Genomic DNA, 23047 nt, shown 5'->3' on the forward strand with positions numbered 1-23047 from the left:
AATAACAAAAAAAAAAAAAAAAAAGAAGAAAAGTGTAACTCCTGAGCAGACCCTCTCTTTGAAAACCAATCTTCTCAACAACTCTTTGGGATGCTTTGTTTTGAGTTTGAACAAAAGCTTGAAGCCTCAAAACGTGAGGCAAGTCATTGAACACTTGTGATACCGCAACTGACACTGCCCTTATTGTTATCCCCTTTCCCCAATACTCATGACATAATCCATACCCAATATGCGCTTTGAATCTTGAAAATAAAATATTTACTGTTAAACATATATTTTATATAAATCATCATCCTAACATTACCAACATATGCTAAAAATATAGTCATGTACAGTACGTACCTATCATCACCGGTCTCAGGGAAGATAGAGATGAACCCGATCGAACGGTCATCGATACATATGGAACGTCGCCATGGATGTGGCACACATACGTCTCGAATAAAGACCAAAGCTTCCTCCTCCGATGTGAAAGCCGGCCAACGGAGATTTCCGGTCACTCGATCATCTCCGCCCCATCTGAGGAAATCATGAGCGTCCTTTAGTTCGAACGGCCTGAGGTTGACTCCTGAGAGATCAATCTCCATGTTTTTCTTTGGTTGGTGGAAACTTTGACTCTGAAGGAATACTACTATATTATGCTTCGGTGAATATTAATACAAGATGTATAGAGAGTAGTATTATTCTACTAGTTAATTATATTGACGTAGACACTATTACTTCGGCTTTGATAGTTTTGTTACAAATATTTGATTTTGATTTTGATTTTGATTTTGTTAAATCGATTTTGATTTGTTAAAAAATACCGGAAGTCAGGAAATATTTGATTTTGATAATTTGTTTTAGTTGAGTTTTTTTTTTTATAAAAAAATTAAAAAGGAAAAATTTTTGATTTCGTGAGATTTTAATGAATAATATTGGGTAATTTTAAAAGTTTTAAATTTCCGACCATTAAAACGCTGCGTTTCGGGTTCAAGGTTTTACATTCCGACACGGTGAAGTGAAGAACAGCGAGATCCATTCTTATACTTCATCTTCTTCTACACCTGAGAAAAGAAACCCTAATTTGTTCAGAAATTGGTTTCCAAAAAAATGTGGTCTTTAAGAAATTTCAAGTCCTATATGCTCAGGTTAAGACCTGAACCAATTTCTTCTTTATCCTCTTCTGCTCATTCGATCTCTCGCTTCACCGGCGGTTCTTTAATTCCGTCGCAGCACCGATCAATTACCTCCACGGCGCCGCTTCATGGATGGATGGACTCTATCAAAGGCGTTTTCACCGGAAACAAGGACACTCCTGTGGAAGAATCAAATCTACCCGTTGAAGCTTTCACTCTTCTCCGTAAGTCTTACATGGGATGATGCGTCTGTGTATGATGCGTGTGATTGAGAAATGAGAATTGTTTTGGTGGATGGAATGGTTTATACTCATCAAAGGTTTCATCTTTGGTTGCAATTTAGGATTTGCTGATGAATTGAAGAATGCTAGAAGGTTAGGAAAATTTAAACAGTACATTGTGGGTAGAAGCAGCGAGGCCACATTTGCAGAGGCTTTTGAGAAACAAGAAGCTGTTATTAGGTATCTTGGAGCTCTTGATGCTACAGGAGAGGTTGGTTTCTTTCTTAGCATACTACTAGAGTGTTAGCTATGTATTAACCATCCGTTTCCATCATATTCACATGACTTGCTAGTAGTTTGCTAAATCAGTGAGAACAAGAAGAACTCTGTTGATTAATGTCTTGACTGTAGCACTAGGTTTCTTGATGTGTAGAATCTCAAAGCGAGTCAGAAACAAGATGCTGCTAAACATTGCAAGTGCACGATAACGGATGTGGAGAATACGCTGGCCAAGTTTACTTGGGCCAGGCAAGCTCACAAGAAGATGGCAGAGTTGAAAGAAGGAGGCAAACCATTACCAAAGAACATGGGAGAGGTATTATTCTTCTGCTTCTTAGCTCTATAAGCTCCTTTCTATGGGGCAAGTTGCATGGCTGGTTTGGTCACGTTTCTCATTTCTTAGACTTAGAAAATAGTATTTAGAGCTTATGGGATTTGGGCATTCACGCTCTCATCGTTTTGACCATCTTCAAAACAAACTTTAAGTTTCTACACCTAACTGATTCTCGGCTCAGGAACAGGCCTCTGTTATAACAAGAACTGGTTTTGTAGCTTGGTTGATTTGGATTACTGGTTTGATTTGATGTTCGGTGGTTAGAAACAGGAGTCATCCTGCACTAGTGTTTGCATTGTTAAGATTTCTGTTTACATATAGATAGATTGTTACCTGTTGGTTTGACTGTTTTCCTTTGTGCTGCTGCATCCACTAAGCTAGTTATGATGACACTAAATTGTTATATTTGTCTATTGGAAGCTGCAAAAAATGATGGGGTCAACACCGCTGGATCTGGCGAGATCAAACTTAGCCAAAAGTGGGCAGATCAGCCGGAATGCACTTTGTCCCTGTGGTTCCAAGAAGAGATATAAAAGGTAAACAACTTTGAAGAGCTTTCCTTTTTCCGTGAAATGCACTCAAGACTGTTAATCAAATCTGCACCTCTATGTAAATTCATCATCTAGTTTTTCCTTTTGATTTATTTATCTTCTTTTTTTTTCTTCTTCTTCCTTGAAGATGTTGCGGAAAGGATTGAAGAACACAGAAGTTGATCGAAACATCCAAAGATCGAATTTGATGATCACTGTTGGAGTTCTTTTTACCTTTAAGCTACAAATCTACTAGCTTTCTTTTTCATTCTTTCTTGGCTTCATGTGCTATTTATGTTTCTTTCAGAGAGAGAAAAAAGATGAATTTTGGGTGAGATATTGAAGTAGAAGGATAGTGGAAATGGTTTCTTTGTAAGGTTGTTTTCAATAATCAGTTTTCCTAAATTATTCAATAATCCAAACATGGCAAATATTGTCTTGTTCCAAAATAATAATATTGATTTGTTGCACCTTAAAGTAAATACTATCATAGTGAATAATAAAGTCGACGGTCAAACTTGAAAAGCAATCTTAAATTCATAATTCAGCGGCTGAGACCTATTGAATTTGATCTAACGGTCTGAGATGAAAACAAAGTTTAATGTTTGAGTCACGAAATAAGAATGCTTTGAGTAGTGTGTGTGCGTGGTTTCTTTTTCCCTCCCAATTCAGGTAAGATTTGTCTCTTTCTCTCTTCTCTTCTTTTCTCTCCTTTGTTTACAAAAACAGAATCAAAAAGCTTTCTCAATACCAAATCTCAAACAAAAAAATCAAATCTTTTTCTTTGAGATCAAAAGCTTTCACTTTTCTAAGAAAATAAACAAAAGCTTTGAGAAAAAAAAACAAAGCTTTCGATCCATGGAACCTGCAGATTCTTCACCACCACCACGAGATACGTCGGAGCAGAACTCAATTCCGTCGCCAAATGGAGAACCTGAGACTTGGTTCGTTTCTTCTAACTCTCTGTAACTGAAAATGTTCTTCATTGTGTTTTTATTTTTGTTTGATCGATTGTTGATTTCTCTTTCCTTCGTTTTCCTTATGGGAGTAAAACTTAGGGTTGAAAATTTTAAAAAGGTTGCTACAGCTCTGGATTTAGCAAAACGTTTGAGCAGTAAGATCCGTGAGACCACTTCTGAGTTTTCACTTCAGCGGGAGGAATATGAAAAGGAAGTGGAGTTGAAGGAGAAATTGTTTACGGAGCGGTTTGTGGAGCTGAAGAGGAGGGAAGAGCGAGTGAAGCTGGTTGAAGAGAGAGAGATCCAGGTTGAACTGGCTGAGGCTTCAATCTCTGAGCGATCAAGTGCTTTGGAGGAGAAAGAAAATGAATGTGATATGAAACAGTTCCTGGGAGATAATGTCATGAGAGAGTTGAAGGAGAAACATGGAGAGCTGATGAGAGAGTTTGACGCAAGGGAGAATGAGCTTAGGTTTCTTGATGAAACCATTAGCGAGAAATCGAATGCGCTGGAGAAGAAAGAAGTTGACTTTCAACTGTTTCTTGAGTTAAAGGAGAAGAAACTTGAAGAAAGGGAGAAAAAGCTGGAATTGAAACAGAGAGAAGTTGAAGAAAGATCAACAAATGCTGAGACTTGTAAGAGATCTAGGGTTGAATCTGTATCAGCAAACAAGGGTAGAGATTCTGAGTCTCTGATCCCCCCTGGCAAAAAACATAAAAGCATTACAGAACTCTACCATGCTAGTGAAGAGAAGAAGAGTGTGCTACATGTAAAGAGAAGTTCTGCTCCTGCATCTGCACCTGAATCTGAGCATACAAGTGAAGCAAAGAGAAGAGAGGCTTATGAAATTGTCTGCATAGATGAAACTGATGATGAGGATCCTGAGCCATTCACTTGTCCTGATCCAGACTTTAACGATTTTAACAACGAGATGAGCTCTTTCGCCGTGGATCAAATATGGGCTCTCTATGATCCTATAGATGATATGCCTCAATACTATGCTCAGATCAGGAGAATTTTGAAAGATATGACTTTACGGGTGAGATGGCTCGAGTCAGTGCAAACCACAGAACACGAGGAGCTGATTCCCGTTGCTTGTGGGAGATTCAAATATGGGAAAACTGAGAACAAAAGCCTCCTTATGTTTTCTCATAAGATGAATCACATCACACGTGGCAAAAACGTCACTATAATCCCGAGAGAAGGCGAGACATGGGCTCTTTTCACAGATTGGACCAAGGCTTGGAACAGTCACAGGGAGCAGCACAAGCCTCCTTACAAATACGACTTTGTGGAAGTCCTGTCAGAATTTGACAGTGAACAAGGCATTGGAGTGGCTTACCTAGGGAGAGTGGAGGGATTCACATCAGTCTATAAACTTGCTGCGCAACATGGAATTGTCCAAATCATGATAGGATCAGATGAAATGCTTAGATTTTCTCATAGAGTCCCGTCTTATAAACTGATTGGAGATGAGGAAGAAGGAGTCCCAGCTGGATATTTTGAGCTAGACCCTGCTGCTATTCCCCGAGCTTATCTTAAAGCTACTAAGGTTGAAGAAGAAAAGATTAGGATATAGTCTTGGTATCATAAGTCTGATATGTGTTCACTCTACTTCATCTATATAAATAAATATCAGGTAGAATGCTTCCTTTTGTCATGGCTGTTTTCACAGTTTCATTGCTAATGAATGTATCAGATTCTTAAGCAGCTTTTGATCCTTACTGCAAATTACATGATCATATCATATAAATGTATGAAGGGAATGAATGCAACTCCATTGGAGAGTTCTTGTGTATAATTGTGCTGTGATGGGATGTGGATGAAGACTTGAAAACCATTTCAAAGTTCTTTTAACTTCTTGTTTTGTTTTGATTGGGGTTCAAGACTCAACTTGTTTAGTAAACTTGTATGATTAAATTAAAACATATAATATCCTTCCTAATTTTATATTTTTATTAACCCTTTTCCCAAATTTGCAAATCAAACCCCTAAATTCTGAAGCTACATATAGAGTTGGCCAAATAGTTTTTTTTTTCCCCCGAGGAGGCAGAGAAAGGAACTACAGTAAAATTGGGTTTAAGCAGAAGGAGAAGAAAACAAAAAAAAGAAGTAAAAAAAAAAAAGTGAACTTTGCACGATTCCACGATCGGAGAGGAGGACGACGAGAATGGCGGTACAGTGGCTTCTGGTGTGTCATGGGATGGCGACGCTAACGGTGGTCATCTCCTTCCTCTGTGGTCAATGGCCAATCTTCAAAGGCACACCTTTTCAATGGATTCATTACTTCATCACTTTCGGCGCCTACGATTACTTCCTGTACTCCCTCTACTTCCTTCCTTGTTCGCATCTCATCAGTTCTTCCATCGCATCGCGTGTTAGCCGTTTTATCTTTGCCTCAATTAGGGTTCCTCTCTCTGATCATTGGCTCTGTGTTTGGGTTTTGCAGGAGATTCGTCGGATTTGTGTTTGGTTCCAAGGGTACGGATATGATTATGTCTGTGGAGTACTTCTGCTGTGAGCGTCCTAATCCTATACTGCAGGTGAGAAATCTTTATTCGGTATTGTGATCAATTACAACAACCAAAGCTCTGCATCTTTCTTGTTCTTGGTTTTGGTTTCTAGAGTTAGTGATCGGACTAATTGGGGATTAGGAGATTCGTTTTAATGATTGATACTTCATGTTATGAAGATATGGGAGGATATATTATTATCATTAGAGGTATCTAAGTGCTTACTTGTGAGATTAACACATGACTCTGAGAACTACTTTGTTTGGTGGTGAATATATTGAGTTTGATTTACTGTTTTATATAATCTTCTGCAATATCAGATTCACAAGAAAGCATTTTTCTACTCCGATGTGTAGGTGATATATATAGCCATTATCGGATCAACATACTTCTTAACTGCAAAGTCTTCATTCATCTATATACCTGGATATTATGTTGGCGATGTTCACAAGTAAGGACTGCGTTTCTTATAATGTCAAGTCCTGAGTTTATTATGCATAATCCCACTCTATATCCTTAAAACCTTGTATTTGATTTTTGTAGGTACACGAGCTTTCTGGCTGTTATAATTGGTGTCATACTTTTCTTGTTGACAAGCTTTTCTGATCCAGGTACTGTGAACGCTGAGAATGTTGCACGGTATATTTCTGCTTACCCCTATGATGATATCATTTACTCGGAGAAAGATTGTTCCACCTGTAAAATCCCAAAGTAAGTGCACTCAAATCCTGTAGTTAACTTACTAAAGAGCATAGTTGCGTTATGTTAAAACTGATATACTTATATTTTCCTTATTTAGGCCTGCTAGATCCAAGCATTGCAGCATCTGCAACCGCTGTGTGGCTCGGTTTGACCATCATTGTGGGTGGATGGTTTGTACTTATCCTCTTCGCGCTGTTTCATCTTTTACATCTCATACCAAGATATTGTTTGACGTGAACATTTTTGTATCGGTTTCAGAATAATTGTATAGGCGAAAGGAATACCAAATATTTCATGGCTTTCCTCTTTTGGTGAGCTTTCATTCTAGGATATCTTGCCATTATACTTGGATGATTCCCAGACGGTGTTGTGACCTCATCATTTATTTTGTTTCATGTTAAATGGTTCTTTAGTGCTTTGTAGGCATTTCCTTCTTTGCTTGTACGGAACAGTAGCCATTGGGTTTATCCTTGCTGGGCGAGTAAAAGATCTTCGTGTTGTACATATTTTAACTGGTACACATCAAACATGCCCTTGTTGTGTTAATAATCATATCTTCTTAAATTGGTTTCGATCTTGTTATCCCTTTGGATTCCTAATCTAGTCTTTCTTTCTCTTTTCTGCAGTCTATTACGGTGTAGATAAATCTTTCCGTAGCTTAGCTCCTCGTGTTTTACAGGTGAGTAAACCTAACTAACAAATTCGCTCATGTGTGTTTAATACTGTAACATATCAAAATTTCCAATGTATTTGAAACAGTGGCTAGTTGGTACATACAACACCCAGATTCTCCTAATGGTGTTTCTCGGCATTGTTTCTCTCCTCCTTGCTGGCTTCTTCGCTTACCACGCAAAACTCTGCTTAACCAACACAACAACTAATGAGGTTTTAACTTTTTCCGCATCTGCAAAGCAAATCATATTCATATTTGTCTCTCCCGCTAACTAACAGATTTATTTGGGGTTTGTATGCTTTCTGATAGACATTTAAGTGGAGAGAATATTTAGTCTTGAAGAAGAAGCTCAGTGAAGCAAAGGCGAGCACTGCTGCTCTAAAGGCAGGAGTGTCATTTGAACCGAAGAAGCCATTAGCGGAAAGCAAATGCTTTGGGCTCTGTGGGAGATCCTCTACTCATGAAGCAGGAGAGGCCAAAGCCGAAGCTATAACAAAACGGAATTTGTATGATAGAGGAAGTTTCCAAAACGTTTCTGAGATCGTTTTCCCTTTATCATCAAGACCATCTTCTTCCATAAAATCAAAACCGAAACTGGAATAGTAAGTCTTTTTGTATACTTTTGGTAGTTTTTTTAGTTTTGTTTTTTAATTCTTTTAGTTAGTGACTCACTGACTGACTGGTTTTGATGATTTGGTCTTCAATGCAATTTAGAATTTTTTTACATGTTACCCTTATCATTCTTATACATGATTTGACACGTACGGTAAAAGGCTAATAAATCTGATTGTGGAAATTCAAAAGCTACTCAGTTTTAGCAAATACATATAGTCATGAGTTGAGAAAGAAAGGTAGGGATTTTGTTAGGTACCAAGATTTTATGTTTAATGTTGCAGACTTGTATGTACTTCCAACCGCAGCTGCTAAAAGCTCAAGACGTTGAATTTAAACGGATGTCTCTAAATGCTGCGTTTAGACTTTAGATGCCATTTGCGATGAACTGAACCTTAAACTTATAATTCTCCGCCGCACAGAAAAAATAACACAGACACTGTCTGTTCTTCACTTACAACTCCATAAGCCATCGCCAAAGAAAATAATATGATAATTTTCTTGACAAAATACCAAACTCAAAGCTACCCATTAGATACTACTAATCTGGCAGTAACCATATCTACACAATCTCTGAAGATAGAAATCGAAGGCATGCTTGGAACTGTGCTCAGTCGAAGACCATGGTGCGAGTTGGAATTGCTATCGGGTCAAGCTCCCAGTATCCTCCTTTAACTAGCCTTGTTTTGACAGCCGGAATCTGATGAGAAAATCTACTCATTTCTGCCTTTGGAATGTCTATACAATCCGCACCCGCCCCTTCTTTCCTCTGAGTTGTGTATAGAGAACTAGAGCCTTTAGCTGTCAAAGCCACCACCTTTACGATCTCCCCATCACAGTTATCTTCCACCACTTCTACAATGTCATGTTCTTCAGTGCTATCAGAGTTCTTATATAGAGCCCATATCTCACCTTTCCTTGGGTATACTTTGACTATGCACCTGTTTCTACTGTCGAAGGGTTTGACCTGATGTGAGAAGCTGGCACAAGGAAAGATTTTAGGTCTTCCCTTTTTCAACTTAAATTCCCCACAAGAGACAGGGCGGGTTACGGGTTCCGTAGATGGTTGATACAGCTCCGTCGGGGTTCCACGTAATACGAACTTAGGCTTGGTTTCAACTTTCGTTATCTTCACATACTCTGAGGGGATTCCCTTGTCATTGCTATAAATAGCCCATACCTGATTAACTCCGAATCTGTCTTCGGATCTCAGGTTCTTGAAGTCAAAGGCATTTCTTCGAGGTGTTTTGCAATTTGGTGACACAGGAGTTTTATTAGGGAACTCATTAGTAGAACCATCCACCTGAGATGGCAAATCACTCAGCTTGGACAGAGACGGTGTTTCACCATTGGGTCCTTGTTTCTTCGAGCTCTCTCCTTCCTGACTTTCTGCTGATTGGTGAATGCCATTGGGAGATTTTCTGACTCCCAAAGAATCTGTCATAAGACCCCTATCAGTTTTCTTTGGGTTATTCATCTTCCTGCCCTGTTTAGCACTTTTCTTCTCATCTCCTTGTTGGTTTGAGTTTGTTTGTAGACGAGGAGATTTTCGAAGTTCGAAAAGATCTGTGGCCTCACCATTCTTTCTGGACTCGTTTGGTGTGTTCTTTTCATCAACTCCCAAAGAATCTGTCCCAAGACCCTTATCAGTTTTCTTCCTGCCTTGTTTAGCACTTTTCTTCTCATCTCCTTGTTGGCTTGGAATTGTTTGAAGACGAGGAGATTTTCGCAGTTTAAAGACATCTGTGGCCTCACCATTCTTTCTGCACTTGTTTGGTGTGTTCTTTCCATCAACTCCCAAAGAATCTGTCACAAGATCCTTATCACTTTTCTTTGAGTTATTCATTTTGTTGCCTTGTTTATGACTTTTCTTCCCATCTCCTTGTTGGCTTGGAATCGTTTGAAGACGAGGAGATTTTCGAAGTTTGAAGCCATCTGTGGCCTCACCATTCTTTCTGGACTTGTTTGGTGTGTTCTTTTCATCAACTTCACAAGAAGAAATATCATGGCTTCTGTTTGTTCCGCGTTTGACTTCCCCAAGATCACAGCAAACGCAATTATCATAATCAGATTTTCGACGTTTCCTTGGGGATGGTGCGGTCTCTGGAACTAGCTTGACCTTCGCTCCAACCTTGGGAGCTTCGGGATAAGGGCTGTCAGCTTTACCTTTCAGGATCTCACTATCCATTTCCATATCAACTGCATCAACCTGAAGTATATATTTTGGTAATGCAGCAGGATCCAATTCATATGCGTTAGCTGGAACACACTCTTTCTCTTTTCTGGTCATTTTGATTGCTGGTACTTTGTGAGAAAATCTAAGCACAGCTTCCGGAAAAAATTGAATCTGTTGAATTCCATACTTTGTCTCCCTGTGAAACAGCGGACGAGAACTTTTTAGTTTACCCAGGTAGGCCACTCCAACACCGTTAACATTGTGAAAATCACTCACAATTTCCACAAAGTCATACTTGTATGGTAATTTATGCTTTTCTAGACTAGTGTTCCATTCCTCGTTCCATTCTCTGAAAATGGCCCATATTTCTCCTTTCCTAGGATAGATGGAAACAGTCTGGTTGCAAAGCAAGTGATGCATTTGACCTGAAAAGATTGAGCGGTTCTCAACTTCCTCTGTTTTCCCATTTTTAAACTTACCACAAGCAACTGGAATACAATCATCATTCTCATCACATACAGGCTCAAGATAGGTAATCCGCAGCTTGAACTCGGCATTCAACACATTCTCTACCCGAACATATTTCCTAGGCATACCATCTCTAGAATCAGTTGTAGACCACACTTGATTGACAGCAAAATTTTCTGTATTCCGTTCAACATCAAACACATTTAACTCCGGATCAGGTATATCACGTGTATTAGGGATTTCATTAGCTTTGTATCCATTTTGAACTCTATCAATCTTGCTCGACAAGGCTGCATCTTCTCCATTACCATTACAGCGTTCACTAACTTTATTTTTGGATGACAAGATGTCTTCATTTCCTTTATTAGCATGTGAAGATGCGGAAGAGACTCCAGAATCAGCCTGTTCAGTTGACTTATTATCCTCAGCCGTTTGCTTCATATTAAACTCAGACACAAATTCACAACCTGGTTTTGTCTTTTTACTTGGAGGGTTGACAAAATCACCATCGCTTCCCCCCTTTGTATCTGTTTTAGCCTCAGCAGCATCAGAGCTATCCACCTCAAAACTCTTAGAGGATTCCTCAACCGCTTTTCTACTCCTTTTGTATGCCCTAGTCTTCTTCGGAGCTGATCTATCAGGTATTGACTTTCCTGCAGTAGTATCTGGTTCTTTTACTTGATGTTGCGGCTTCAATACATCAGCTTTAGGTATTTCAGCAGAATCTTTCATACTACCTGTCTCACCATTCTGGGGTCTGCTTCCTTCAGTGTTATTATCGGTACAACCCTCATCTTTCTTGAGTTCCCTGTCATCAGCACCTTTTTCCTGATTAACTTGATTCTTCTTGTTGAGCTTCCCTTCAACTGTTCCATTCTTATCCATCTCAGCTGCTGCACTTGCTGATTCTGCTTCAGTAGAAGCATTCTGCCGATATGTACTGTACATCCCTTGATACTGAAAATCTTTTTTACCAGCAGTTGAACTACCAGGTGACACTCCATCACACCTTATGCTGCGGGCAACGAAAACGTTCCGGCAATTGGAACAGTGCATAACTGTGTCCATATATTCTTTCAAGTATTTATACCAACGGCCACAGTGCCTGCAACTCGTCCAGAATGTGTGAACACTTACAATATTATCGGCAGCATTGTTTGTAGCAGCACAGTGGCGACCCGAGTTTGCATTTGCATGCTTGTTAGCTAAACTTGAATGGGAACTGTATCTGACATCGTACTGAGAGCGTTTCTTCTGATCAGAAAGCACTCTGTGTGCTTCTCCAACCAACTTGAAAGCAGCCTCTGCACCAGGAAACTTGTTTTTGTCTGGATGGAGAAGCAGGACAAGCTTTCTGTATTGCTTCTTGATTGAATCGGCATCAGCCACCAAAGGCTGAACCTGAAGGATACCATACCAGTTGTCAAGCCCTTTGATTTTATTAATTGCAGCAGAATGCACATCACATATGGTTATCATCTGCAGTAAGTTTTCGAGATTAGGGAAGAGTCTTTGAGCCCTGGTAACAAATTTATGAGCTCCAACAAAATCACCAGCCTCCATCTTTTCCTCTGCAATTTGTTTTGCTTCCGCAGCATCTTCTTTATTGCATTCCATTGCAACAATAAACCTCGTAAAATCAAATCTCCCCAGTCAGCTTAGCTAAGTCTATGAAACACAGCACAGTCAGGGAAGCTATAACTCAATACTCCCTGCAATACACATTGTTAATAAAACCAATCAGTTCCTAATCTTATTCCGTCACTCTACAAAAATCAGTGTAAGCTAAAAAAAACTCTATTTATAGTGCTTACCAGTTCAGAGACAAGAACTGTGAACAACGGACAAATCCTTCATCACATAAATAAATCCAATAGGCCTTATGAGTCTGGAGTTAAGAGTATATCACCTCTTCCGTGTTCAATTTATAATCCTGCAAACCCCCCCAAAACCATGAAAAGCACTAAGATGAGTTTCATAAAACCTAGCAGCAGTGAAAAAGCACACACACACACACACACAGTAATCGAAAATCAAATCTAATACTTAAAAAAAATCGTTTACATGGGAAATGCAATTAATAGAAAGAGCTCAGACCTAATTACAAAAAAAAAAAAGAACCGAGAAATCGAACGGGCGATTAGAAAGACAAAAATCAAACTCTTATGATCCAAACAGTAAAATCGCTAGAGACAATAGGATACATCTTTAGGGAATCGAAAGCAGATAGCGAATGTGAATGCATGTGCAAGTTCCGATCAGAACGAGGCAAGCAACGGGAATATAGGAAAACACACACCATGCGAAGAAGAAGAAGAAACTAAACCTGAGAGAATCACGGAGAATTTCTCAGAAGCCTGTCAAGATAACCAGAAGAAGCACCAAGTGTAGGAGGAGACGAATCTACTTCGAGAATCGATTAGAGCAAAATTATTTTTTAACCCTAAAATTTGAATGGACTCACAGAGAGCATAATTGAGAACCAAATTATTAAAAATAAAAACCAAGAGGGAAGTGAAATATTAGGAGGAGGGGAAAATATTTTTATTTCTCTTTTTTGTTAAAAAAATATTTTTCTGGGTAATAGAAAAGCTTTTATCCACGACGAAGATATAGCTATTCTTTTATTATAAAATGACTAATTATTCCATTTCTGTAATGAAGATATAGCTAAGAACGGACTAATTTCGTGTTTAAATTTTACTTTCCTTTTTTAATTTCTGACTTACATACGAATTTATTTAATATACTCAGAAACTTTGCTTTTTTATTTAGTTCCTCATGTCAAAATACTGTATGTGCATCATACATGATCAAACTGACGAAATGTGTACATAGGAACGTCATATTTGGGTGGAATCAATCAAAGGTTCGAACCATAGAGAACAACCGAAAGAGACCATAACATTAGGAGTTATACCATTGCCTCCTCATAGATACATACAAAATTTGTTTAGTTCTCTCAATTCTCACACTCTAACTACGGGTTACTCACTCGTACTTACTATTTTTTCTAGAGTTAACCGCCAAAACAGAAGCTCACTTAATTAATAATCTCTCCTTCTTGAGTGTAAAGCTTCTCTCTTCAGTTTCCTCAGGCGTCTTTCATTGCTTCTTTCCTCTGGTATGTGTACAAGACTTGAGGATGCTTGGTCTCATCGGTGGACGACTTCACATCAGATGATGACATAACAACAACATTGACCCCCGGAGTTAAGCCTGAAACTTCCAATAATAAGCATATTATACCACTAATAAGTGTATACTTTTTTATCAATAACGAACAAGTGCAAATACAAGAACGCTTACCAAGATTGTTGTTGTCCTCCTCTACACCAGTATGCTTCACAAGCACCGTTTTCGTCTGTCCCAACTGTTTCTTCTTCAGCTCCACTTCCACAGGAGTGTTGTCCGGTGAATCCGCTTGCTCTTTCCTTGGACTTACTTCTGTTGTACAATCATCATTTGTCCTAAGCTGAAGGAGTTTCTCTTCCCATGAGTTGACTTGACTCTTGACCAAATCAAGTTCTTTTCCTTTCTCTTCAATGTCTTTCTCCATCAACTCTACTTCCCTAGACCTCTTCTCAAGCAGTTTGCCAGATTCCTCAATCTGGTTAACAATCAGCGTCAACTCTTTCTTCTTTCTTTCTGTTTCCGCTTCCATTTCTTTCTTACGCTCTTGAACACTACGAGCCTCATTGCAACGCCTCTTAAGCTCAGCCATAAGCTGTCCCAATTGTTTATCCTTTAACTCAAGCACACTCTGAACCCTGGTCAATGAATCCAGCTTTACTGTCAGGTCATTCCTCTTCAACCTCAGTTCTTGAGTACACTCTTCCGCTAGTTTCTTCAAATCACCAGCTTTGGACTTTTCTTCTTCAAAAGTTTGAATCTTTTTCTCAAGGTCTGAGCTCAAACTTTGCAGCTCCTTCTCCTTTAGATCTAGCTCCCGGGACCTCTTCTCAATGTTGCCTTCAACCATGCCAAAATGGTCGAGTAAGCCTTTCAATTGACGGACGCATGTTATTACTCCGGAAGCATCAGCTTTGATTTTCTCCATAGATTTTCGGAGTTTCTGTCTCTCCAAACCACCAAAACCCAAGTCATCTTCAACCATAGTTTCCCTCCTGCAAACCAATCAATGTCACAACAAAACAAAACAAACACAACATTGAAACAGAACTCAAAAAAAAAAAAAACGAAAAATAGCAGGAACTTGATAGAACTCTTAGTGTCCAGATACATCATACAACATTCTAAACAAAATCCACCACAGAGACGTTAAACAAAAGCACTAATTGTTCAAGTCCCAAAATAAAAAGACCAAGAAAAGCACAAAGGTGAACAAAAAGACCCTAGAACAGGCAAAGAAATTACCTTACTGTAGCAGGAAAATGAAGAGCGAGAGAAGTCTGAATAATGATATGAAGAATAATGGGAGAGATAAAGAAAACTTCTTTGGTGGTTCCGTACAACACAAGCGTTCGGTTCAGCTAGGGTTTTGCTATCTCGCAAGTCGCAATCGCCGTCGTCCGAGAGAGAGACGATGAAAGAAGAGAGAGAAATGCGGACCAAACTTGTGGTTCAAAATATTTCTAAAAAAGATCCAAAAATTAGACCCGAATCCATTGTAATTTAGCATTTTTTTTTTTGGACATTTTAAACTTGGAACCCCCGTTGGAAATGATTGGGACAAGTCGGAGCAAGGCCCAAAATTACGGCCCAGAGTCAGAACACCCCCTCTGAGTGGTTAAACCGATATGACAAAACTCTGCCGTTTTTTTCATCCTCTCGGAGACAGAGAGAACCCGACGAGTATGATGAGATTCCTTTTTGTTAACAAGAAGAAAGAAAAAAAGGAGGTCGAAGAAGAAGAAGATCGAGGACTAAGGGATTGGAAATTAGCAGCAAGAAACCCTAATTATTTCTGTTGCGATCATGATGAGACCCGTCGTCGTCATAGCCCAGGTAAATGGAAAATTGAGTGCTTTATTTCGTTTTTGTTGTTGTTCGATCGATCCATGATTAAGAAGATCTTCCCCCTAACTCAAAAATAAATAAAAAATTTGCAGTATTTTCGCCGAGGGAAATCACTTGGGTATCGCCAGTCCCGCGATTTTTCTTCCTTGCGTACTCGTGATCCCCTTGGTATCTCTTTTTTTTTTTTTTTTTTTTTTTTTTTNCCACACAAATCTATAGAATGAAATTAACAATATAATGATATATAGATTCTGAGAGAGGCTTTGTTTTGTAGGGAATACTAATAGGGAGCTATTTGCCGCGGTTATGAGGGGTCATCTTCTTGATATTGTTGTTGGAGCGACTTGCGGAACTGGTCTTGGTATGCTGAGAGTTTTACAAAGAAACATTTCAATTTCTTTTTTCTTTTCATTCTTCTATCAAAGAAAAGTCACCCTCATCTCGCTTCCACAGCTGCTCTTGTATTTGGGTATTCAGGAGGAGAGCGTGAGAAAATGGAACAGGTGAGTAAGCAAGCACTTGCCTCTCGTCTGAAATCCGACAAGAATATAGTTATTAATAGATTATATCACTGTGACCATGCATGCCTGCGGTGTTTTGCAGGAATGGAAGCAGAAGCAGCTCTACATTGATGATCTTGAAAGGAGGATGGAGGAGAAATTTAAGATTTTATTTCTCAAGACCGTTATCATGGCAGACTGACATAGGATGTCATGTGTAATATTTTATGTGTTTTTTCGATTTGCGTATTTGTGTTTCGTTTATGAATATGATGTAGCTGCTGCGCTAGTGGAGTAATAATGGGGTTTACCAGTGAGTGATCAAGCTTTTTTTAAGGATTTATTACTTTGGGGGAAACATAAATATATAATAAAAATTCGAACTTTATTAAGAAGTTAGATGATTGGTTGGTCACCTCAGATTATGTTAATATATACTGCAAACGATTTTTGTTGGTGCGGATTTTGATATTTTGCAATTATATACATGTGAAAGGATTTGTTTTGATTTGATTAATCTCTGCGGTCTTTGGAAAATACATTTGCAGATAAAATCTGGAGATGTAAGGGTTTTGGCAAATACTTCTTTTCATTTTGTGAAGAATGAGTGGTCTCCTGAAATTCGTCTGCATGCTTTTAAGATGCTTCAGGTTTGTTATGCAAAAGATGTCTTGCTTTCTGATTTTTATATATTTTTCTCTCATACTTAAAAAAACTGCCCTTGCTGAATGAAACTGGACGGGATTTTGAACTCATCGATTTTAGAGTCAAGTTGCTTTGTGGTACGGATCCAATTCCAAAAATTATTTTGTTTAGTTTCTAAATAGTTAGGGAGGTCAGTTGACAAGAACTAGAAAAGCTTGAGACTCCTGTCGAGAGAATTTGAATGGCTAGTCAAATTTGGAGACTTTCATACCCCAAATACATAACATATCCCTGTTCTGCTATTTTAATTGAACCTCAATTCGTTGCTATATCTCAGCGCAGTCTGTTGTGTTGTGTGCTATCTGATTGTCATAATTTAGCTTCTTTGGATAGCATAGAAACCTTATTGTGAAGCTATCTTTCCTTTTCAGCATCTGGTCAGACTACGATGGGACGAATTAAGTCCTCCGGAGTGCAGGGATCTTGTTAATGTTTCTGTTGAACTAATGTCAGAGGTTGCTAATGCATGCGAGAATTGGCCTCTTAAGAGTCAGTCAGCTGCCCTTGTAGCTGAGGTACGAGTTCAAATTGCTCTGCGTTTTCACTTGCTGTCATCATTAGTGCTTGTTTCCGTTCACTTTCTCAGATTAATATCTTTATCTTATTGCAGATAGTTAGAAGACAAGGACCTGATCTTTGGCAAGAGATATTTACATTATTGACTTCCTTGTCTGCTCAGGGCCCCGTGCAAGTAAAATGCTCTTCCATTTATTCACTTTAACGATTTTTTTTTTATAGAGCAATTAAGAAAAGCATACCCATTCTCAAACGATAGGCTGAATTGGTCTTGATGACGCTGAGATGGCTTCCTGAAGATATTACAATTCACAATGACGACTTGGAAGGTATTTATGAGTAAAATATACTTTCTTTTTGTATTAGTCTGTCCGCAGGGTGAAGCTTATTCTAATCTTGAAGTTTAGATTAAACGAAATATAATCGGTTATGGAAAGACACATATGCCAACATATGTTAGTTTTGTAATTCTGTATACCTTAAACTTTTCAGTCTAGTTATACTCAATCTGGTGAACTCTGGTTTCACCATTATGGTTTAGCTCAGACATTTTAAAGAAAGTACCTCTTGAATTATCATCCTTCTCATTTCTTTCCAGCTCCATCCTCCTTTCTAAGTTCTGTTTTGGACATCTCTTCAGGTGACAGGCGTAGGCTATTGTTGCGGGGACTTGCTCAATCTTTGCCTGAGATTTTGCCTTTATTGTATAATGTATGCCGCCGATTTATTCCTGCTCCTCTCAGTATAGTTATTTGCTGCCACGGTGATTTGCTGAATGTATTAAAATGCAGCTTCTTGAGAGACACTTTGGAGCTGCAATAAGTGAAGCTGGTAGGCAACACGTTGACCTGGCAAAACAGCATGCAAATGTGGTTATAGCTTGCTTGAATGCCATCGTTGCATATGCTGATTGGGCTCCTGTTCCAGACCTTGCCAAATATGGATTTCTTAGTGGGTACGGATTCATTAACACCCTTGCGGAGATTGTTATATTGATATCAGCCATGCATTTTTTCTTTACTGATGAAGTGCTCGCAAACTCATAATAGGTGCAGCTTCTTACTTTCTTCTCCCGACTTCCGTCTTCATGCTTGTGAGATTTTCAAACTAGTCTGCTCTAGGTATGCAACTGGGCTGTTTTATCTGATGTACTTACGTGAGCACACATAGACATCTTTGAAATTTTCTAGCTTTTCTTATCTGCAGAAAAAGACCCAGTGATGCTTCTACCGCAGAGTTCGATTCTGCAATTAGCAATTTGTTTCAGATCCTGACGAACGTCTCCAGAGAATTTTTATTCAGATCCTCTTCAAGTTCTAGCGATTTAGATGAAAATGATTATGATTTTGCAAAATGCATGTGTGAAAGTATGGCCTCTTCAGGCTCAACTAACTTGCAATGCATCTCTTCTGATGGTGGTGTTATGGCTCTTTACCTTCAGCAGGTATTGTTAATGTCTTATTTTTGTTACTTAACTGGATGTTTTCAGTGTAGAGGCTGAAGTTAGTAATTGCTGCAATGGCAAACTGAAAGAGGATAAGTTTGATTTTTGAACAGTCAAATTTTTACCGTTTTAAGCTGGCCATTTGAAAATTTGAGCTTAGATTCTCGTTCTTGAGTGAGCCGAGTCCAATTGTTTACTAACTGTAGAATCCTTGCTGGTATAGTTTGATTGTCTCGGCCATTTATAACTTAAAAAATCCTTCTATATATGTTAGCAAATAATATTTTGCATTATTAGATTTTATTTTCCACAAATAATCATGTTGTGAATATGTTGCCTTAATCGTTTTTCTTTTTGTATAGATGCTTGGCTTCTTCCAACACTTCAAGTTAGGCCTTCACTTCGAGGCACTTCTCTTTTGGCTGGTATGTCGTAAATCCAAGCTACTTCTTTGGGAAATTTCAGAGACAAACATATTTGTTGCTAACTTCAGCATCTTTTCCTTTTGAGTTTTTAGTCATTGATGCGGGATTTACTTCCAAAGCCCAAGGCTGCGACTTATCCAACTGGTGAGGGATCATCAACTGGCGGTGTGGTTAGTTCAAGCCAGGTTGATAGTGAAAAGAAAAAAGACTTTTTAGTCTTATTAATGATGATATCTCTAGCAGTCTACTGGATGTATCTTTCCAGCGGATGTCCAAGAAAGAAAATGTTCCTCCTGGTGTTACTGTTTCGATTGGGCCCCTGGAACTCTGGAGTGATGAATTTGAAGGGAAGGGAGGATTTGGCCCGTACCGATCAAAGCTGGTATATCCCTGAACCAAATGCATTGGGTCTTACTTTCCAGACAAACACTTACCTAAAAATTTCTTTTTTTCGTGCAGCTAGAATTGATCAAGCATACTGCTTCTCACAAGCCTCTCGTCGCCAGTACCAAAGTATCCGAAAGGGTGATTACATTCATTAAGCACCTATTGGCTTCTCCAGCACCCCTTCAGGTTTTCTCTCGACTCTCGAGTACTTTAAGCTGTTGACTTCCCTTGAAAAACATGCACCATTAGAATATCTACTATATGGAGGCTTCTTTGATGATCTAGTTCATATTTAAGCTAATGATACAAACATTCCCAGGATGTAGCAGTGGTGGACAGCCAGCAATTAGCACTTGATTGTATTGTGGCAACGATTTTTGATGGATCAAATGAGTTTGCTGGGGGAAGTTTTGAAGTTCATTATGCATTACGTGGAATATACGAGGGTATATTGCAGCATATTCAAATTTCCAAGGTTTTGGTTACTGCGAGGATTTGAAGTTCATTATACTTGGTTTTCCGTTATATGCATCATGATTTAGCTGGTCTTGCTGCAAGTCCTGACATCAAATTCACCGAGCAACAGGTCATATAACCCTTGGTGAAATAGATTTCAGTCACAACACAGAGTTGGAGGCAAATCCTAACCGTGGTAATAATGTCTATGTTTTCAGGTCAAATGCTATATGAAGCAACTACTCTCGGGGGCTCGAGCATTGCCATAGCCGAGGAGTTCTTCACCGTGATATTAAAGGATCAAACCTTCTTATAGATGATGGAGGAGTTCTTAGAATAGGCGATTTCGGGCTTGCAACGTTTTTTGATGCGAGTAAGAGGCAACAGATGACGAATCGGGTTGTTACTTTATGTTACAGAGCACCAGAGCTTCTTCTTCATGGTGTTATTGAGTACAGTGTTGGTATTGATTTATGGAGCGCCGGTTGCATTTTAGCTGAGTAATTAGCTGGTAGACCGATTATGCCAGGTCGTAATGAGGTTAGCTCTCAAGTTATGATTTTCTTTTCAAGGTTGAGAAATGTTTGAGTTATTCCTAAGAAATGATGAATCGGTATAATGTTCACGCGGCAGGTTGAGCAGTTGCATAGGATATATAAGTTATGTGGATCACCTTCGGAAGAGTACTGGAAGAAGATTAGGCTCCCATCTACTCATAAGCATGCTCATCACAAGCCTTTACCGCAGTATAAGAGAAAATTAAGAGAGGTTTACAAAGATTTTCTCTCCTGAGGCGCTTTCTCTACTCGATACGCTTATATCGCTCGATCCAGCTCCAGATGCGTTGATGAGTGATGTAAGTTTTTTGCAGTTAAATGTTTGAAGCTTTAAAATAGTAAGATTACAGAAATGAGAGTGGTGTAAGTAGTTGGGATTTATGAATGGAAAAATGCTTGAAACTTTTGAATCTTAGGCGTGTGACTTGAATCTTGATAGTGTTAAAAAACTTCCATGGCTGATTTATTTTTGTCGTGCAGTTCTTCACGACGGAGCCATTGGCATGTCAACCTTCTGATCTCCCGAAATATCCTCCAAGTAAAGAGATTGATGCCAAGAGACGAGACGAGGTAAAGCATTGTGTTTCAGTTTGTGTATTCCGTTATTTGGGATTCTAGTTTTAGACCCCAACTAGAATTGAATCTAGTATAGATATAGGGTTTGGTAACTTCTCAGTTTCAATAGAATATGTATTGGTTTTGGTTATGGTTGCTTGAGAGGTGTATTCATGTGCGCAGACAAAGAGAAGCCCGTAAGGCTCAAGGAGAGAGCGGAAGAAGAAATGAGACCCCGAAATAGTAGAAGAAATAAACGACAGGATTAATCGTATGACCGAAAAAAAGAATCAGGTACTATAGAGTATTTTGTTAGATTCCAAACTTTTTTAAAAAGATTTCTTCTTGAAGAGAGAACCAAAAAAAAAAAAAAGCAAACTCGATTTGTGCAGTGACAGCCCCTTTTTTTACACTCATAACTCCATTACATACCAACCAAACCGGCTCGGTCTTTTTAGTTTTTATAATTAAGCTGTGTCCCCTCTCTCTCATGTTTCAGATGCTTTGGCAAGCCTATGAAGGAACCCGCAAAGAAGGATGAACCCGCGACTGCTTCAAAGTGTTTGTGGCAAGTTTAGCTTGTTTTTATGCTTTTTTTTCTTTTCTTTCTCAATTGTTGTCAACCTGCTTACCTCTGATTCCCTCCCATGTGTTCCAAAATAACATAAGAAGATTTGTGTTTGCTATGTTTTATGAAAAGATCATCTAATGTTACAAGCCATATAATAAATTATTGTCCCGTTTGACGTTCAAAGTGTGGTTGGATACTCGGACCGTTTTGGCATAGTTGAACACCAAAGTATGTTTTTTTTTTACAATGATGATCCCAACATAAAATTTAAATGCTTTTCTTTTATCCTTTTTGGTATTTTTGAGAATTCACATCCTAAGCAATAATCTTCCATACATGTATTATACTCCCTGCAATACACATTGTTAATAAAACCAATGAGTTCCTAATCTTATTCCGTCACTCTAATAATCAGTGTAAGCAAAAAAAAAATCTCTACTTATAGTGCTTACCAGTTCAGAGACAAGAACTGTGAACAACGCACAAATCCTTCATCACATAAATAAATCCAATAGGCCTTATGAGTCTGGAGTTAGAGTGTATCACTCTTCCGTNTATTGCATTCCATTGCAACAATAAACCTCGTAAAATCAAATCTCCCCAGTCAGCTTAGCTAAGTCTATGAAACACAGCACAGTCAGGGAAGCTATAACTCAATACTCCCTGCAATACACATTGTTAATAAAACCAATCAGTTCCTAATCTTATTCCGTCACTCTACAAAAATCAGTGTAAGCTAAAAAAAACTCTATTTATAGTGCTTACCAGTTCAGAGACAAGAACTGTGAACAACGGACAAATCCTTCATCACATAAATAAATCCAATAGGCCTTATGAGTCTGGAGTTAAGAGTATATCACCTCTTCCGTGTTCAATTTATAATCCTGCAACCCCCCCCAAAACCATGAAAAGCACTAAGATGGGCTTTTATTCATTCTAAAATGGTAAAGCCGAACACGTATTTTTCCGACAAGTCAAAACAATTTTTTTTTATTTACATCAAAGAGATCAGAGTCAGACAAATCTAAAACTCATTTGTTACCACCAGTATCATAAATAACATAGCCAAATTGTATATTTAGACTAACAGTCGTAAGTTTGACCTTTAATTCTGCTTAAAACCTGTGTATAGACCAAGTTTTTGAGGAAAAATTTCTGAAAAAAATAACTTTGGTAACAAAATCATGAATTCATGATTGTCATTTAAATGTGTGTGAAGTGTGAGTCACTAGTGAAGCTGATCAGAAATTCTGAGTGACAAGCACTAATAATCATTGTCTCTACCAAAGTACCAAGCGACCATAACCATCGCAAATAACATTTACATAAAACCTTCAATTACTAAAAAAAAAAAAAAAAAAAAAAA

The 23047-nt window shown here is 38.5% G+C and overlaps 7 protein-coding genes across 11 annotated transcripts in view; 4 read left to right on the forward strand and 3 right to left on the reverse strand.

Moving 5' to 3' along the window:
- The window catches only part of LOC104703403 (uncharacterized N-acetyltransferase p20-like), a 955-nt gene extending 248 nt beyond the window's left edge, over positions 1-707 (reverse strand). Inside the window, exons 1-2 of the mRNA XM_019232677.1 lie at positions 343-707; positions 7-242 (exon numbers count right to left, since the gene is read on the reverse strand). Coding sequence (XP_019088222.1) covers positions 7-242; positions 343-587 — 481 coding nt within the window. The 5' untranslated portion in view covers positions 588-707. The remainder of the gene's footprint in view (positions 1-6; positions 243-342) is intronic.
- On the forward strand, positions 928-2890 carry LOC104706048 (protein translocase subunit SecA 1-like). Its single transcript, XM_010422211.1, has 5 exons — positions 928-1342; positions 1462-1610; positions 1773-1934; positions 2373-2488; positions 2631-2890. The coding sequence occupies exons 1-5, from the start codon at positions 1093-1095 to the stop codon at positions 2647-2649; spliced, it is 696 nt and encodes a 231-aa protein (XP_010420513.1). The 5' UTR covers positions 928-1092; the 3' UTR covers positions 2650-2890.
- On the forward strand, positions 3228-5241 carry LOC104706140. The gene is made up of 2 exons (XM_010422320.2): positions 3228-3426; positions 3541-5241. The coding sequence occupies exons 1-2, from the start codon at positions 3341-3343 to the stop codon at positions 5018-5020; spliced, it is 1566 nt and encodes a 521-aa protein (XP_010420622.1). The 5' UTR covers positions 3228-3340; the 3' UTR covers positions 5021-5241.
- On the forward strand, positions 5512-8055 carry LOC104706224 (probable protein S-acyltransferase 17). The gene is made up of 10 exons (XM_010422429.2): positions 5512-5760; positions 5891-5984; positions 6311-6405; positions 6498-6665; positions 6754-6826; positions 6915-6967; positions 7080-7171; positions 7283-7335; positions 7416-7541; positions 7639-8055. Exons 1-10 carry the CDS (start codon positions 5612-5614, stop codon positions 7930-7932), a joined length of 1197 nt encoding a protein of 398 aa, XP_010420731.1. The 5' UTR covers positions 5512-5611; the 3' UTR covers positions 7933-8055.
- Positions 8326-22338, reverse strand: LOC104706702. Of its 2 annotated transcripts, XM_010422945.2 has the most exons (3): positions 12912-13144; positions 12400-12518; positions 8326-12297 (listed from the first exon to the last, which is right to left on the reverse strand). In XM_010422945.2, exon 3 carries the CDS (start codon positions 12200-12202, stop codon positions 8552-8554), a length of 3651 nt encoding a protein of 1216 aa, XP_010421247.1. In that variant the 5' UTR covers positions 12203-12297; positions 12400-12518; positions 12912-13144; the 3' UTR covers positions 8326-8551. The 2 variants fall into 2 exon arrangements, with proteins under 2 accessions (XP_010421247.1, XP_010421313.1); XM_010423011.2 differs by lacking the exons at positions 12400-12518; positions 12912-13144 and adding an exon at positions 22271-22338 and having other exon boundaries at positions 8326-12223.
- LOC104706542 (DNA ligase 1-like) lies at positions 13333-15212 on the reverse strand. Of its 2 annotated transcripts, none has more exons than XM_010422772.1 (3): positions 14963-15212; positions 13895-14712; positions 13333-13810 (listed from the first exon to the last, which is right to left on the reverse strand). In XM_010422772.1, the coding sequence occupies exons 2-3, from the start codon at positions 14700-14702 to the stop codon at positions 13680-13682; spliced, it is 939 nt and encodes a 312-aa protein (XP_010421074.1). In that variant the 5' UTR covers positions 14703-14712; positions 14963-15212; the 3' UTR covers positions 13333-13679. The 2 variants fall into 2 exon arrangements, with proteins under 2 accessions (XP_010421074.1, XP_010421138.1); XM_010422836.2 differs by having other exon boundaries at positions 13368-13804.
- On the forward strand, positions 15335-21121 carry LOC104706319 (protein HASTY 1-like). Of its 3 annotated transcripts, none has more exons than XM_010422605.2 (20): positions 15335-15553; positions 15658-15733; positions 15840-15926; positions 16019-16068; positions 16169-16282; positions 16614-16715; positions 17142-17285; positions 17381-17461; positions 17546-17615; positions 17927-17997; positions 18078-18241; positions 18336-18407; positions 18493-18730; positions 19093-19155; positions 19248-19537; positions 19615-19728; positions 19862-20128; positions 20217-20538; positions 20632-20854; positions 21036-21121. In XM_010422605.2, the coding sequence occupies exons 5-16, from the start codon at positions 16274-16276 to the stop codon at positions 19616-19618; spliced, it is 1308 nt and encodes a 435-aa protein (XP_010420907.1). In that variant the 5' UTR covers positions 15335-15553; positions 15658-15733; positions 15840-15926; positions 16019-16068; positions 16169-16273; the 3' UTR covers positions 19619-19728; positions 19862-20128; positions 20217-20538; positions 20632-20854; positions 21036-21121. The 3 variants fall into 3 exon arrangements, with proteins under 3 accessions (XP_010420907.1, XP_019099929.1, XP_010420977.1); XM_010422675.2 differs by having other exon boundaries at positions 15340-15553; positions 16169-16378; XM_019244384.1 differs by lacking the exon at positions 15658-15733.

The sequence above is a fragment of the Camelina sativa genome, chromosome 1, assembly GCF_000633955.1.
Source record: "Camelina sativa cultivar DH55 chromosome 1, Cs, whole genome shotgun sequence".
Taxonomy (NCBI): Eukaryota; Viridiplantae; Streptophyta; class Magnoliopsida; order Brassicales; family Brassicaceae; genus Camelina; species Camelina sativa.